The sequence below is a fragment of the Plutella xylostella genome, chromosome 25, assembly GCF_932276165.1.
Source record: "Plutella xylostella chromosome 25, ilPluXylo3.1, whole genome shotgun sequence".
Lineage (NCBI taxonomy): Eukaryota > Metazoa > Arthropoda > Insecta > Lepidoptera > Plutellidae > Plutella > Plutella xylostella.
In genome coordinates this window covers 8,323,702-8,341,964 of record NC_064005.1, presented here as the reverse complement: position 1 = coordinate 8,341,964, position 18,263 = coordinate 8,323,702, and the positions used below count along the sequence as shown (strand labels likewise).

Here is an 18,263-nt window from a genome sequence, read left to right as displayed (position 1 = left end):
GCCTATTATATTTCGACGACTGTAGGGGGTCATTATGACATTTTTTGGTCATCGCTTTCAGGAAATTCAAGATGTAAAAATCCAACCAAGTTTCTATGGAGCAGAAAAACCATTTTAGTCGTATAGCAAAAAAATGTTTAGTTTGACAAGTAAATCATATGGTTAACTTTTTTGGAAGCATTTCTTCTAGTTATAGAAATAAATGCTTCATCATGTTAATCATTCATAATTTAATTAAATTTAAAATTATTACACATAATCTCGAATTCATCGATAACGCTTATCGATAATTGTTACATCCATGGCAAGAAAGAATGACGACACTGTGTTCATAATAAAATGTCTCTTCACATAACCCTTTATTGCTAAGAATTAAAACTCATAATGACATGTCCCATGAGACATAATCAATTTAAACGGTAAAATTGCCCCCCGCAAAAATTGGCAGACTTTTTGGCTTGAAACATCGCTATGACGCTTCCCGAGGGTACAACCGAGTCCGCGTTGTTCTATGGGTGTTGGTCATTGAAGTAATAAATATGGTGGTAGTGGATCAAGGCATAAGTCATTATTCTGAGCTTGAGATGTATAGAGTCACGAACTGACACGAACACAACATTTGACGCTGTCTTGCTGTTGCTTGTAATTTGACAGTTGACATTTTATTTAACAACGGCAACGGCAACAAAATTATTTAGATTCGCGCTCGCGCGTTTAGTTTATTTTGTAATTTCAGCAAAAGGGAGAAACTGAAATCTAATCATTTATTTAAACTTTGGAGCATTATGTGAAAAGCCTTATCGTTTATCTATTTATTTTCGAAATAAACTCAGATCCCGGCAGAATGACTTCGATTATTAAGTTGACCTGCCTCTCTGGTGTTATTGATGAGTCTCCCCCGTGCTATGTACTCCAAATAGACGAGTTTAAGATCCTTCTGGACTGTGGATGGGATGAGAAGTTCGATATTGACTTTATCAAGGACTTGAAAAGGTACACATTTGAGGTTATGTTTATTAGTCGCGTATACTTGGGAGTCTCTTAAATGCTTTTTTAAAACTGCTGTCATCATCATCATCATGATTTCCTGACAGCATCTAAAACTTTCACCACAAGAAGCAAATGCAGCGCTCAAGTCCCAGTCCCATACTCCGAGTAACTAGAATCTAGACTTTTGATGAAAACAAATTTACAAGCACTGATGACAACTTGTTCTATTTTCCAGACACATCAACAGTATAGATGCAGTGCTACTATCCCATTCAGATCCTATGCATCTTGGGGCGTTACCATATGCAATAGGCAAGCTTGGTTTGAACTGCCCAGTGTACGCCACTCTCCCGGTGTACAAAATGGGTCAGATGTTCATGTATGACCTGTACCAGGCACACAGGAATGTGTCGGAGTTTGATTTGTTCACACTAGATGATGTTGACAATGCCTTTGACCGCATTGTTCAGTTGAAGTACAATCAAACTATTGATATGAAAGGTAAGTTTCTGACGATTTGCTGGTGAAGTCAGTTTGTTGAATATGGAATATCAATAGTTCTTTCTGTATATTCTAGATTATGTTGTAATGGCCCTTTGGCACTGTTTTATCACTCAATTTCTAGCTCTTTGCTATGATTTGAATTCATCTCTGGTATAAATGGGATATATTACAATTACAAAATACCCTGTTTCATGTACCATGCCTTATTTACTATGTCTAACCAATAATCATTCCTCATATCCATCTTATTACAGGTAAAGGTCTAGGCATCCGCATCGTCCCCCTGCCGGCTGGCCACACCCTTGGAGGCACAGTTTGGAGGATATCCGCCCCTGGTGAAGAGGACATAGTCTATGCACCAGACTTCAACCACAAGAAGGAGCGTCATCTCAACGGCTGCGAGGTGGAGAGGTTGCTGAGACCGTCGCTGATGTTGGTTGGAGCTATGAACGCCAACCATGTGCAGCAGAGACGGAGGTTGAGGGATGAGAAGCTGATGAGTAAGTGGAATTTCTGATTTCTTGTTAAGAATGATGATACTAAGATGAATAATTTTGAAGGATTTAATAAGGAGATCCATGGTGATGATTCATGATCCACCTGATATTTTTTATTATTTATTATTTATTATAAGCCTCCTATAATGTAACATTCAAATTAGTATTTAATTATGTTTAAAGTAACACAATTCATGCATTATTAATATTAATGGTAATTGTTTAAGTTTAGTTTTATATAATTCAATATTATAATTATTAAATTTATTTATATAATTCAGTAGTATTTATTTGTATATCATAATAATATATTTATGTGTATGCATGCACTTGAACTATGTATACCTAAAATCTAAGTATTTTATAGGTCATCCCATTGCTGGGCAAAGGCCTCCCCCATTTTCTTCCAGGTAAGTTTGTTGGCGGTGCATCGTGTCCAGCATTCCCCTGCTCCAGTGAAGCCACCTGATATACATATTAAATTATAACACAATAGTTGAATGAAGTATGCTACACGCTTTAATTTTAACCTCTCACATAACTTGTCTGTTGTATCAATGGGTCACCAACATTCCTAGTCAGAACGAAGGTGGCTAAATAACCATTTAGATGTGTTACTATGGAAAAGACAAACCATAAGCAATATTATAATAATTTACTGTCATTTATGTAGTCAGTTTAAATTCCTGCAGAAATGGACTGAAAGTCCATAATAACAATAACCAATCATCAAGCTATTCACATCCCAATCAACATCATTTTTATAGTTATTATGTTTAAGTAAGTATATCTAAAAAAAAAAAAAAAAAAACACGCACTCACGCCTTGTACTAATGTACTCCCTTGCGGGGTAGGCAGAGGTGCATTGCTGCACCCACTTTTCGCCAGAGTGTATGTTAGTCCCAATGTAATAGGGGGCGGGCCTATTGCCATTTTACGGGCACATCCAAGACCCGAGAACAAATATCTGTGTTTAAACAAATATCTGCCCCGGCCGGGAATCGAACCCGGGACCATCGGCTCAGTAGTCAGGTCACTAACCACTACGCCATTCGGTCGTCATAAGTATATCTCTGTGTCTTGATTTAGATAAACTTTTCTCCTCTACCAATCATTTTCTCGACATCACCAAAGTTTAACTAGTAGAGCATGCTACTACCATTAAGTTCGCCTTTATACTATGTTTTTATGTAAAATAATAATAACACAGTCAGAGTGGAAATCTACACTTCAAGCCCTATGTCCCTGATTAGGGATACCAGAACCTGATGATGATGATGATGTTAACACGAACCCCTCCCCTCCCCAGCCACAATCCTCAGCGGCCTCCGCGGCGGCGGCTGCGTCCTCGTCTGCACCGACACGGCGGGCCGCGTGCTGGAACTGGCTCACATGCTGGACCAGCTCTGGAGGAACCGAGACTCGGGCTTGACGGCCTACTCGCTGTTGCTGCTGTCTAATGTGACTTATAATGTGCTGGAGTTTGCTAAATCACAGGTAAGCTCCTTACCTCATCAACAGATATTGATTCTGTGGTCTAGGCTTCACTTATGAGTGTTACAGTTGGCCCACATGTTGGACCAGTTCTGGAGGAACCGCGACTCGGGGCTGACTGCGTATTCGCTGCTGCTGCTGTCTAATGTGACTTATAATGTGCTGGAGTTCCCTAAATCACAGGTTAGAGTGATTCTTTTGCTGAATATTTATGTTATAGCTTGATTGAGTAGGATATATTATTGAGTAGTATTAGAATCCTGTGATAGCGAAAACCGAGGCCTATTCTAGACCCCAAGGTATACTCTAAAAGGTAACAAGCTGTAAAAATGGAGAGCTTTTGATTGCGCGATATTGGTCTATAGGATCCTTGTGAGTGCTACAGTTGGCTCACATGTTGGACCAGCTGTGGAGGAACCGGGACTCGGGGCTGACTTCGTATTCTATGCTGCTGTCTAACATATAATGTGCTGGTACTCTCTGCATTTTAATATAATAGCTAAAACACACTCTATGGCACCACATAATAATATAACTTTCAAATCCCCCCCCGCAGATAGAATGGATGTCCAACAAGATGACCCGCGCGTTCGAGGGCGCCCGCAGCAACCCGTTCGCGCTGCGCCACGTGCAGCTGTGCCACTCCGCCGCCGAGGTGCACCGGACCCCTGGGCCAAAGGTACCAGCTATGCATACTCAGACCAATTTAATATTACATTCACATAGCAGATGGTCCCATTTTCTGGCCACCAAATGTATTAGACAGCCATTGATATACATAATACATATCACGGGCAATGAAAAGGTTTCAGTGACATAACATTATACAATACTACTACTTAGGTAAGTACATATATCAACAATAAGATAACAATAATCAATTCAAATCAAATGTAAACGGGTTAATATAAGAGTTAAGAGTGAAAGCTAGCTCCTACAACACAGGGAATCCTAGTGTAGGTTCTAGAGATAAGATGCATTTGTGTGAACCTTTACTTAGCACCAAATAAACGATTTGTATTTGTTAGTATGGAATGGCAATGGCAGGTGGAACTTTTAAATTGTTCGCCAGTGTATTTTCCTTCCATCACGTCCTCACTGCTTTGGCACGGGTCTCCTTCCAATGAAGAGTTCAGTTCGCCTATGTACACGTAAATTTGATGTGCAATAAATAATGTAATTATAATAAATGTTCTCTTTATCTATTTGTTAAGGTGGTGTTGGCGTCGTTCCCTGACCTCGAGTGCGGGTTCGCAAGAGACCTGTTTCTGCAGTGGGCCCCGCACGCTGTAAACTCTATTGTGTTGACCGCTAGGTGAGTGAAAACTAAGTTTTATTTATGTACAGTAGGTATCTTTGTTCTCGAGTTCTCAAGTGGAGACCACGGACAAGCAAATGCAGCGTGGGACGCCCTCCTGCCCGCTGGACCGACGACCTTAGGCGGGTAGCCGGTAGTGGCTGAATGAGGAAGGCCGAGGACCGAGTGTTGTGGTGCTCCTTGAGAGAGGCCTATGTCCAGCAGTGGATAGTTATTGGCTGATGATGATGAGGTATCTTTGTTGAGCCATGATGGCGTAGTGGATAAAATCAAATATATGTATTCAAATCAAAATAATAAACCCCCCAATCTCCCCCCCAGAACATCCCCAGGCACGCTCGCCCGGGACCTCATAGAACGCGGTGGAGACCGCACCATCGAGCTGACGGTGAAGAAGCGAGTCCGACTCGAGGGGGCAGAGCTGGACCAGTTCCTGTTGCAGCAGAAGACTGACCTTAATAATACTGTCAAGTGAGTATAGCACTTAATGCAACGAGATAGAGTCGAGTGTCGAGTGACGGTGAAGAAGCGGGTGCGACTCGAGGGGGCAGAGCTGGACCAGTTCCTGTTGCAGCAGAAGACCAGCCTCAACAACACCGTCAAGTGAGTCACCTGGAGGGTTACCCTCAAATTCATAGAGCTTCTTGATACTTTACAATAGGTTTAAAATTGACGTTGTGATATACGAATTTGAACTTTTGTCGAAAATCGTGTATTTCAAACTCAATTTTAATCTGGTTGTAAATTTGCAATACAGTCTATAAATTTGAGCGTTATTCTATAAAGATACAAAAAACACACACACACACACACACACTCACGCCTTGTACTAATGTACTCCCTTGCGGGGTAGGCAGAGGTGCATTGCTGCACCCACTTTTCGCCAGAGTGTTATGTTAGTCCCAATGTAATAGGGGGCGGGCCTATTGCCATTTTACGGGCACATCCAAGACCCGAGAACAAATATCTGTGTTTAAACAAATATCTGCCCCTAGTACAAGGCGTGAGTGCGTGTGTTGTTTGTTTTTAAATATGTTCCCAACCTAATGAAATATTAACCGTAACCAATGTTGCTTCTTACAGGGAAGGCTATCTTTCTTGTGCAATCATCTCATGTTTATAACATTTTACATCCTGCCCACAGAGTCATTATGATTGCATTCCTACAATATTCATAACATCACATGTCACACTCTGCCCACAGAGAAGACCCGGCCGGCATATCGTCAGACTCTGACTCCGATGACTCTCTGGAGATGATGGTGGTGACGGGAAGACACGACATACCCGTTCGCAGCGATCACCGGACCGCGTCCAGGTAACTCAATATTCATAACGACACACATTACACTCGGCCCATAGAGTAGACTCAACACGTGCAGTTTGCCTACTGGGACGCAGCCTTATAGAGGTGTTTATCTTAACCAGTTTCTCTGTAAGACAGTTTGAATTTGAATGGCTCCGGTAAATCAAATGAACCCCTTATTTCATAATTATAATATCTTTGAACAGACGCAAATAGCACAAAGTATAATTTTAAATTGGCACTCAAACTAACTAATAAATAATAATATAAACAACTGTGACAGGTTCAAGTCCAACAAGCGTCACCACGCCATGTATCCGTGTCACGACGAGCGGACAAGATACGACGACTACGGAGAGATTATCAAGGTAAACATATAAACATTTATCAACGACCGAATGGTGTAGGTAGTGGTTAGTGACCCTGACTACTATGTCGAAGGCCCCGGGTTCGATCCCTGTTTGGGGCTGTTGTTTAAAGACTATTGTGTAACAAAAATGGTACTCGGAGAGGCTACTTCGTGAAATACTTTAGTGTTAAAGATGATAGAACATAGACTAAGCGTGACTTTTTCCAGATGTTTAAACGTATTTAAATCTGTTGATGTGTTGCTCTGACTCTATACTGTCAAAGCAAGCGAAAAACAGATTTAAATGTGTTGAATTGTTTGGTGCAAATCACCCTATTGTTTGTCAATTTCCAGCCCGAGGACTACAGACTAGCGGAGATCATAGACACGGAGGGAGACGTGAAAGACGTGTCGCCCGCCGCGCCGCAGAAAATGGAGACTGAAGGTAATTATTATTCAAATTCTTCTCACGCCAGAGATGCCGGTTCGAATGCCGGCGCTGACATGTATCAATATACCATCGCTCTGACGGTGAAGGAAAACATCGTGAGCAAACCTGAACATCAAGATTCTATATGTGCACCCTGAGTGCATTGTACTCATTCATAAACGGCGATACGGCTCGCGACCTATTACGCTATTTTATGAAACCTAATAGTATGCGTTGCGTGAAGTCTGCGTCGACTGAGTGGTGAGGCTCCCGTTCTACATAAAAGTTCTAATGATATGCCATGCCTTACGATGTGTAGAAGCGATGGGTGACGCGATGCAAAGTTTTTTTTCAATAATATCATTAAAAAAAATAACTGTTTATTCCAGAGGAGCTGCCCGAAATCCCTCGCAAATGCATCTCCTACACGACACAAGTGCACATACAAGCTCGAATTCAGTACATAGAGCTGGAGGGGCGATGCGACGGAGAGTCCCTGCTGAGGTATGCACACAATCTCTCACTGGGTAGGCAAATGCATCTCGTACTTACATGATATAATGCTTGGTTGGTGTTTAAGACAACAGGCTTATCCTAATATTATAAATTCGAAAGTAACTGTGTGTGTCTGTCTGTCTGTCTGTCTATCTGTTACTCTTTCACGCCAAAACTACTGAACGGATTTGAATGAAATTTGGTATACATATGGTCTAGACCCTGAGAAAGAACATATGCTACTTTTTATCCCGGAATTCCCACGGGAAAACTTTTTGTGGCGAAGCAAAGCTCGCGGGAACAGTAGTATATAAATAAAGTAATTTCTAGGAATTTAAACTGAGCTTTTCAAATGATGTGAATATTTTTTCTTGTACATTGTACAATGTACATGGTTCATCAATTACTCATATATGTGTAAATTTCAAATATATGAACTGTAATGTAATTTCAGGATCGTGTCGCAAGTGAAGCCGCGTGCACTAGTAGCTCTGAGGGCCGGCCCGGACGCTCTCAAGGTCTTGAGGTAAGACTTTACACCGGTATCGTAAAATCTAACCCCCTTATTCATAAAAAAGTTACTGAACGGATTAACTATTGAACTGTTCTGTCCCTCTCTGACAGAGAACAATTTGTTCTATGACAGAGAGTGACAAAACAGTTCAATAGCAAATCTGTCCAGTAACTTTTTTATGAATAAGGGGGTAAGTCTTTAGGTTAGGTTAGCCATACCTAGTTATACCAAATGATGAAAAGCATTGCATACCTACTTTGTTCTATTGTTATTATTGAGTGTTATGGTTATGACCCTATCATGACCTTCCTTATTTACCTGAAATGAAAGACTTTTAGAGATACGTGAAATGGGATGATTCAGGTGCTGCGCCGGTTATGAGGCTAAGGTCGTGACGTACCTATAGACAGATGAAAGGCTTAATTTTAATATTATTTTATAATGTTTGCAGGCAACACTGTGAGGCGGAGGGCATAGAGAAAGTATACACTCCCAGTAGAGGAGAGACCATAGACGCAACCACCGAGTCACATATTTACCAGGTAAAAATACTACGAAAATTCCTGCCATACCCCGACGAGAAATATGCTTTTAGTTTAGCAGGATAGCATTCATATGTCAGTATAATTATCATACAATTTAGCCCGAATCTATTCTGAAGGCATCATTTGAAAACAATTCGTTTTAATTTTTGCATCCACCTTCGTTTTGCGCCTTTAGAATCCATCAATCTGTGAATAACTGTGTTGGTAGTACATTCGTTATTATTGTACCGTTAGCTTAAATACCTACTACTGTGCGTTAACCTTAAAATAAAATAAAAATAAGTTTTACATGACTAACTTATCTTATCCCGTCAGGTGCGTCTGTCGGACGCACTGGTGTCAGGTCTGGAGTGGCGCTCCGCCGGGGACATCTCGCTGGCGTGGCTCTCCGCCGTCGTGGCGCCGCCGAGGCACAGCCGCGAGCGACACCACGACCAGCAAGGTAACTACTATACATACAGCGAGGTCACTACTATACATACAGCAAGGTCACTACTATACATACAGCAAGGTCACTACTATACATACAGCAAGGTAACTACTATACATACAGCGAGGTCACTACTATACATACAGCAAGGTAACTACTATACATACAGCGAGGTAACTACTATACATACAGCAAGGTGACTACTATACATACAGCAAGGTCACTACTATACATACAGCGAGGTCACTACTATACATACAGCAAGGTAACTACTATACATACAGCGAGGTAACTACTATACATACAGCAAGGTAACTACTATACATACAGTAAGGTCACTACTATACATACAGCGAGGTCACTACTATACATACAGCAAGGTAACTACTATACATACAGCGAGGTAACTACTATACATACAGCGAGGTAACTACTATACGTACAGCAAGGTCACTACTATACATACAGCGAGGTCACTACTATACATACAGCGAGGTCACTACTATACATACAGCGAGGTCACTACTATACATACAGCAAGGTAACTACTATACATACAGCGAGGTAACTACTATACATACAGCAAGGTGACTACTATACATACAGCAAGGTCACTACTATACATACAGCGAGGTCACTACTATACATACAGCAAGGTAACTACTATACATACAGCGAGGTAACTAGTATACATACAGCAAGGTAACTACTATACATACAGCAAGGTAACTACTATACATACAGCAAGGTCACTACTATACATACAGCGAGGTCACTACTATACATACAGCAAGGTAACTACTATACATACAGCGAGGTAACTACTATACATACAGCGAGGTAACTACTATACGTACAGCAAGGTCACTACTATACATACAGCGAGGTCACTACTATACATACAGCGAGGTCACTACTATACATACAGCGAGGTCACTACTATACATACAGCAAGGTAACTACTATACATACAGCGAGGTAACTACTATACATACAGCAAGGTAACTACTATACATACAGCGAGGTAACTACTATACATACAGCAAGGTAACTACTATACATACAGCAAGAAAGAAAGAAAGAAAATTTATTTATTTCTAACACACACAGAAACAACACATACATTTACAAGAAAAAGGTTATAAAGTAAATAAGCAAGGTAACTACTATACATACAGCAAGGTGACTACTATACATACAGCGAGGTAACTACTATACATACAGCAAGGTAACTACTATACATACAGCAAGGTGACTACTATACATACAGCGAGGTAACTACTATACATACAGCGAGGTAACTACTATACATACAGCGAGGTAACTACTATACATACAGCGAGGTAACTACTATACATACAGCGAGGTAACTACTATACATACAGCAAGGTGACTACTATACATACAGCGAGGTAACTACTATACGTACAGCGAGGTAACTACTATACATACAGCGAGGTAACTACTATACATACAGCGAGGTAACTACTATACATACAGCAAGGTGACTACTATACGTACAGCGAGGTAACTACTATACATACAGCGAGGTAACTACTATACGTACAGCGAGGTAACTACTATACATACAGCGAGGTAACTACTATACATACAGCGAGGTGACTACTATACATACAGCGAGGTAACTACTATACGTACAGCGAGGTAACTACTATACATACAGCGAGGTAACTACTATACGTACAGCGAGGTAACTACTATACGTACAGCGAGGTAACTACTATACATACAGCGAGGTGACTACTATACATACAGCGAGGTAACTACTATACGTACAGCGAGGTAACTACTATACATACAGCGAGGTAACTACTATACATACAGCAAGGTAACTACTATACATACAGCAAGGTGACTACTATACATACGTACAGCGAGGTAACTACTATACATACAGCGAGGTAACTACTATACATACAGCGAGGTAACTACTATACATACAGCGAGGTCACTACTATACATACAGCGAGGTGACTACTATACATACAGCGAGGTGACTACTATACATACAGCGAGGTGACTACTATACGTACAGCGAGGTAACTACTATACATACAGCGAGGTAACTACTATACATACAGCGAGGTAACTACTATACATACAGCAAGGTAACTACTATACATACAGCAAGGTCACTACTATACATACGTGCAGCAAGGTGACTACTATACATACGAACAGTGGGCTGCAAAGTAGTATGGCCGGTAGCAATGTTACTATAAGAGGGGTCAGGTTTGTGTGCCAGTCGCTCTGTACCACCCGGTTCATAAGTAAGTTAAATAATATAAGTAAAACCTGCACAGTAAAAACTATTAAAGGCAAAATAGAGGGAAAGGGAGAAAGAAAAAGTTATGCGAAGCAACTGAAGACGGTTCTCCTAAACCGCTTAGCATATACATCTAGTCAGTAGCTGTAGAAGTGTTTATATATGTTTTATTTTATTTTCCATAATTACCGACTCAGCTCCTTTAACTAAGCTATCCGACATGATGGCAAACTGCCTACCATTTTTGAAAATTCTACAAAATAAACTTTTCCCTCAACAGACGAGCCGCTAGACCTAATCCCGTCTCTCGAACCGGCCCCCAACTCAGAACATGCGGCTTCATTCATCAACTCGCTCAAATTGTCCAACTTACGACAAGTGTTGGCCAAACACAACATACGGGCCGAGTTCAACAATGGAGAACTGTCGTGCTGCAATGGAACTATTGCTATTAGACGGGTGAGTGTGATGTGTGCTGTTGTGGGTTTTAGGGGTTAGTGTGATAAGTGCAGCAGTAGATATTCCTGGGGCCGCATGCAATAATTATCGATATTATGAACGGCGTCATTCATGAACTCGCTCAAATTATCCAACCTACGGCAAGTGTTGGCCAAGCACAACATACGGGCCGAGTTTAACAACGGAGAACTGTCGTGCTGCAACGGAACTATTGCTATTAGACGGGTGAGTGTGATGTGTGCTGTTGTAGGTTTTCGGGGTTAGTGTGATGAGTGCGGTTGTAGATTTCTTGGCGGTTATTTTAGAGATGAGTGCGTTGAATGGAGCTGTCGATTTTCGAGATTTACATAGATAACGAAAGAAACATTTATTTGACACAGAGATAGCTTCCAACGCCAATTTGAACACCCCATGAATTTTATTGTGTATTTATGCCATTATAGTGTATAAGTGTTGATTATGGAAATGAAATAACGTAGTTGATAGACACTTTTATACGTGTACAATACACGCCCTAACTTACAAATTCTCGTTTTAAACGTAAATTTAAAGATTTACCCCCAAATTCATATGCAAACTGACGTTGCGATACAGGAATTTGAGTCTCGCGTGATCCAAATAAATTTTTAACCTTGTTGTTAATTTAGGGGCTATGAATTTGAGGGTTAAGCAGGTATATTATTTAATGAAATAACATGCATAACTAACGACATCTCTCGTTGCAGTTGGACAACGGGCGCGTGGCGCTGGAGGGCGTGCTATCCGACGAGTACTACAAGGTGCGGGAGTTGCTCTACGATCAGTTCGCTATTGTTTAAGGAAGAAGGACTGTTTAGCTATTGAACTGTCTGTAACTTACACTCGTAACCAATGATAAAAAAATGCGCCTGTCTTAACATTTTGTCTAAAGAAAATGTCATCCGCGCCCTGGCTCCAATTCAAACAAATTATGACAGATGTATGAGATTTTAGGACCAGCGCGAGGGTGCCATTGTCTTGAGCGGTTGGGCCTGTCCTTACGCTAGTAAAATATTGGTCAATGCCCGTAACTATGTTTTTTTAACATAAGCTGTATTTCGATTTACCACTAAGTGCCAATTTCTCCATTCTCGGTTAGAGCATAACAAGGGAGTAGTGGTTAACTATTGACACATCTGTCATGAATTTTATATGGATATGACGTTTTTTGACGTTGCATTTATAAACCAATCCCTGTCGGTTATAACCGACAATGGAGAAATTGGCAAAGTTACCAGCGGCGGCGTTTAACGGGTGTTTAGAACGGTATTTGACAGATTTCTAAGGCATTTAACATCTGTATAACACTGTATAAGTGGTACATATGGACCAAGGGCTCCTTGTCATCAATAAGAAGAACAATAGCTAAAGTAAAGTGCGCCATTGTTGGTTGGAGTAAATGATTACTTGATAAGTATTTTTAAGTTATGAATATATGAAATTCCTTGTTTGTAAATAGTATTTTTATAAGTAAACGTAATAAAAAACTAAAATTTCTAGTTAAGTTTTTTATTAAAATGCTTAGGGGGTAATAAAAATTAAATAATAGTTACTTTACACAAAGTAATTGTCTTGAATAGCAGTAAATACTATATTTCTGTACTTATTGTAGTCTGAACATAAGTTATGTATATCATAATATTGGTAAATTATTGCAACTAAACTTAAGTAACACACGAAGCCGACGGTGGTTCATACCAGGATTTAAAATTCTATTCTATTATTTTGAATTCTTAATCACACGACTATCAAACAAAACGACGGGATTTTATCTCTAACTCCACGGCTCTATTATCACGTCACAGAGAAACCTAGAGCGAGGTAAACAAGTTGATCAATAGAATAAACACTCGTAATCTACGGAGCTCCATACACTGTGTGTATGTTTCCTTATACTTTAGCCTCGTTTCGATCAGTCCAGTGTAGCGATCTGCCGGTCCTAAGCAAACTCACGCCTTTTCACGCTACGTTTTACAAGTGTGTTGTGTTCCATCGGCCATGCGGGTGATGAAACAATCGGGGAAATCGCAGCCGTAATAAATACCCATTCCGTTTTTTTAAATATGTTGCTGTTAATATTAAAAAAAATATATATAATAAAACTTAAATAAGCTTTTTTTACAGCGACTGATCTCTTGGTAGGAATTTGTGCACCACAAGCTAGATAGCTTCAACTAGCAGGATTTAGCCAAATCTAGCCCTTTATAAATTCTTTAACTGCTAACATTGCTAAAACTGAGGTTACACTGGTAAGGATAACTGGTAAGGACAGCTTATAGTTTAAACGGATCTACAGTAAAATATATCATGATGTAATTAATAGTTTCTTTATCCGCAAGGGTTATACTACTAACACTATGGGCTTTGATTGTTAATATGGGTTGGCAAAGCAAATAAAACTTTGAATTAGTTTGAAACGGTTCGGATAGATGATAGAATAGCAATTGGCCGGGTCATATCTGTTACAGAGCCGATTATCGACGGTTGTGACGGGTACTAAATGGGGAGAGTGTTTTTATAAATGTAGCCACGAATTAAGACCGATGCAAACGAGCGCGTGAATTCAAAACAAGGTTTTCCATAGATCTTTTGCTGTCGCGCCATGCCCGAACCTTCCCCGTAGATTTTGTTGGTTTTTAAAGGTTCATATATTTTTTTGTAACTAATATGTGACAGTCGGTCGAATGGCGTAGTGGTTAGTGGCCCTGACTGCTATGCCGAAGGTCCCGGGTTCGATTCCCGGCTGGGGCAGATATTTGTTTAAAGACAGATATTTGTACTCGGGTCTTGGGTGTTAATATTTATATTTAGTATCTATCTATCTATGTATTTGTGTAGATATATCAGCTGTCCGACACCCATAACACAGTTTCTGCCTAGCTTGGGGTCGGATGGCCGTGTGTGAGATAACCCCACATATTTATTTATATTTATTTATTTAAAAAAGGAAAACATACGTACCTAGCTACGATCACGATAGATTAAATATAAAAAACGTATTGCTCTATATAGTGGCATTATCCAGGGGACTACGTTTGTATGAAGAAACTGTCGTTTGCATTCCTCTTAATCGCTCAGGTAATCTAACGTACCTACAGAGGCAATTCATTGGTAAACCCTGGGTACGATTGAAATTAAACTGCTATATTTAGCCAGTGAAACATCTTGTGTGTGTGAGAAACCTGGGACGTATCTATCCTAATCCGATTAGTCTCAATAGTTAGTAGTATAATAAGTACTCGTATTTTCTTCTACCTAAATATAGGATGAACCACGATACAGTCGCGTCCCATACTTAAATAGTGGACCAACGGAAAGGGGGTCAATCTGAACAACTTTTGCATATTGCTTCTCCATAGAATTTTTGTCACGTGACTTTACAATGGAGAAGTTAAAGAGAAGAGAAGACATGAATGATAACGTGATAATTACGTTTGGAAAAAAAACAATTATAGTCGTCGAAATATTATAATAGGCCCGTTTGGACAGCTACACAAATTTGCTATTTACTCTTGATTTACTTGATGAAATACATAAAAAGACACATAATCTGGCTTATTATTTAACAGCCGATAGAAAAAAGAACTTTTAAAGCACCAAAAGTTACTTATTGTTTCGATTTTTTATGATTTAGGTTTGACACCAGCTGTCATCCCATACATTTTGGAGCTGTCCAAACGGGCCTATTATATTTCGACCAGTATAACTAACGTGACCATACGTCCCGCTTTGGGCGGGACAGTCCCGCTTTCAAGCTGTGCGTCCCGCTGTCCCCCGCGAGGGCAAAAATGTCCCGCTTTCATAAACAGACCAAACGATAATTTAAATTACCTACATTTTGTAACTTCATTCCATATTTCCTTTCTTTCTTTTAATCACTTGAGACAACTATTCATCTTCTTATCACTTACTCACATAGAGTACAGGGAGTAATAATGATTCCGAGTTCCACCGAGACTCCGCGAGTAACTTCGTTCAGTGACTCGCTCTTGCTCTATCGTGTATATAAATTTTTCTCGCTCACCTACCGATTTATAACAAAGAATAAATGCGTGGGAGTACATGTTTTCCAAAAATGTAATCTGTATTAACTTTTATGAAATGTGAAAATATGATAAGGACTTCAAATTAAACTACTAAATTATAAAAAAAATCAAAATATGATGTTTAAGAATTTTGTAGTGTCTGGTATGAGAACACCCAAAAATTCCGAAAAACTTTTTTCCGAATTTGAAACACCGAATATGTACTTAATTTACAAAATATTGCAATAACGATTTTTTAAATATCGATTTATAAAAATCTAATAGATATAATAATCACGAAGGTTTGTTATTACGATTGTTAAATACACGAACGTTAAAAAATACGATATACCAAAAAATAAAATACAGATTTATTATAATCACGAAAATATCAAATCCGGACCAAAAATATGATAATTCGTGATTTTGTCAAAAATAAAATGAACGTGTCAATAACTTTAGAACCAAAACCTAAAGACAGGTGCGACGACGATCAAAGCAAGGAGGAGCGTATTAGGTGCACAAAGATATCGAAAAACAAAGCGGAGCGTTTCAAATATAGAGTAAAAATATTATATAGTGTTAAATAGAAAACTATAATATGTAGTATTTGTTGTTAAGTTACTCGGATTTTTACAGTGTTTAACCTTAAAAACCTTAAATAGGTGCAACGCGAGCAAAGCAGAAGGAGCGTTTAGGTGCACATAGATGTCGAAAAACAAAGCGGAGCACAGCGAAGCGGAGCGAAGCAAAAAAAATGTTTAAGTTACAATCGGGGTTTGTGTTTTCGGAATATTAAAACTTCGGGATTCATTATTTAAACAATTCGATATAATAGAAAAAATCGTACATTTAAAACATCGAAATTATAACATTCGAAAAATTTACTTTGGTCATTTTAATAAATCTGTTGTTTGAAATTTCGTTTATCAACTTTTTGTAATTTTCGTTGTTCGGAAACTTAAAATTTACTAGAACTATGAAATTCATAATAAAAAAAATCGTAATTTTGATATTCGTAAAAAAGTAATTCGGATTTATGTAGTGTACCCGTCTGGTATATTTATAAAAACATATTAAGTACTTAGGTATCCTAAATATGCCAACTTTACAAGAAGACAATTCATGCATCTCTTTCACATTTCACTCTTTCATCGTAGGGATTGAACTTTCAATTGATGCACTGAGCAAACTGAGCGAAAAGATAAGAAGATAATGATAAGAAAGAAAGATAATATATGTATCTTTGAGGGATATGAAATTCCGCAGGTGTCCCGCTTTGACTAAAAAAATAAATGGTCACGTTAAGTATAACTACCAAGGTACTTACCTGAAAAGTGTAGGTACTTACCTACTTATAAATTATGTATTCGACAGTACCTATTATAACTAATACCTACTCGTAATCCAGCCAGTAGTCTATTAATACTCCATGAATGGGAAACTTTACCAATATGGAGGGAGCAAAAAGTCAACGAATTACCCTCCGTAGCGCCCAGCGGCCACCCCATATTAAATAGATGATGACAGGACGCAGTCTCCACTCGCAGGGGAAATCAAAGTGGCGTTATTTTCACGCTCCGCCACCTAATGTGACGTTTTATTATAATAGTTGTGAGGTCCGTTTGTTGTTATTGAAAATACTTAGGTATTTATAAGAATGAGAGTAGAATGTGTGAATGTTTGGATGACTGTTATAATTATGTACAGCGACAGACACAGGTGGGATTCTATTCTATTCTATTCTCTGTGGGGGTGTAAGTACCTGCACCTGGCTCTCTCGAGTGGAACCTTTGTGCATATCCCCAAGGTCTAAACTGCCTTCGTAAGCTTGGACCATTTCCCACCACGCTGGTCCACTGCGGGTTGGTGGGTTCACATATCTAGATGTGCTAAATCTAGATATGCAGGTTTCCTCACGGTGTTTTCCTTCACCGTAAGAGCGATGGTATACATTGTACTTAAGTTAAAATAACTCATTGGTACATGTCAGCGCCGGGATTGGAACCCGCTCTTGGGTGAGAAGCGGGCGCTTACCCGACTGAGCTACCACCGCTCCAGGTGGGATTTTGGTAAGCATACAAAATGCAATGCTTTGATTTTTCATATTAGTATTTACTTATTTGCGAGACCAAAAAATATTAGTTCCGTTTCTAACTATACTTCGGCCGTTGAGAGAATGCGTTCTTGACGTTCGCTTATGTAAGTAAAGTTGGTTTTCATTTTCAGTCATCAAATTTAATATCTATGGGATTTCGAATGTGAGGAGCGCATTATCTCATTTATCTCAAGGCGGTCATACACTAACTTGCAAGGCTGTATCGAATATTTTTTATAAAGAAATGCGGGTAGTTCTTTCTCTCGGTTTCTAGTTGTAATTCGGCCTTATCGGCCTATGCCGCGGTCAGTCGGTACTGTACTGCGCTTACGCGTTTGGATTAATTGTTAATTTATAATACTTAGTGAACGATATTTTAGTTTGTATAGGTATTTGTTAATCTAAGGCTGGATTTTGTGATGTGATAAAATATCGCTAAAGAACAGAAATGTGTGTGTATGAGATCATCAAGACTTTGTCGGATTGGATCTTCCTCCATGCTAT

At 39.4% G+C, this 18,263-nt stretch overlaps 1 protein-coding gene across 1 annotated transcript; it reads left to right on the top strand.

The window, feature by feature from the left end:
* Window positions 1-672: 672 nt before the first annotated feature.
* LOC105382378 (probable cleavage and polyadenylation specificity factor subunit 2) lies at window positions 673-13,135 on the top strand. Its single transcript, XM_048630138.1, has 16 exons — window positions 673-993; window positions 1,226-1,491; window positions 1,749-1,994; window positions 3,301-3,488; window positions 4,042-4,164; window positions 4,700-4,800; window positions 5,125-5,274; window positions 6,008-6,121; window positions 6,393-6,477; window positions 6,813-6,903; window positions 7,278-7,392; window positions 7,838-7,909; window positions 8,349-8,439; window positions 8,758-8,884; window positions 11,440-11,618; window positions 12,344-13,135. Exons 1-16 carry the CDS (start codon window positions 845-847, stop codon window positions 12,434-12,436), a joined length of 2,190 nt encoding a protein of 729 aa, XP_048486095.1. The 5' UTR covers window positions 673-844; the 3' UTR covers window positions 12,437-13,135.
* The last annotated feature ends 5,128 nt before the right edge of the window (window positions 13,136-18,263 follow it).

What these genes read in the sequence shown, in the direction of transcription:
- LOC105382378 (XM_048630138.1), top strand. Translation starts at nt 845, where the DNA reads ATGACTTCGATTATTAAGTTGACCTGCCTCTCTGGTGTTATTGATGAG. An exon ending in TCTATTGTGTTGACCGCTAG is followed by an intron (nt 4,801 to 5,124) that starts GTGAGTGAAAAC and finishes TCTCCCCCCCAG; the next exon opens with AACATCCCCAGGCACGCTCG. An exon ending in GACGCTCTCAAGGTCTTGAG is followed by an intron (nt 7,910 to 8,348) that starts GTAAGACTTTAC and finishes TAATGTTTGCAG; the next exon opens with GCAACACTGTGAGGCGGAGG.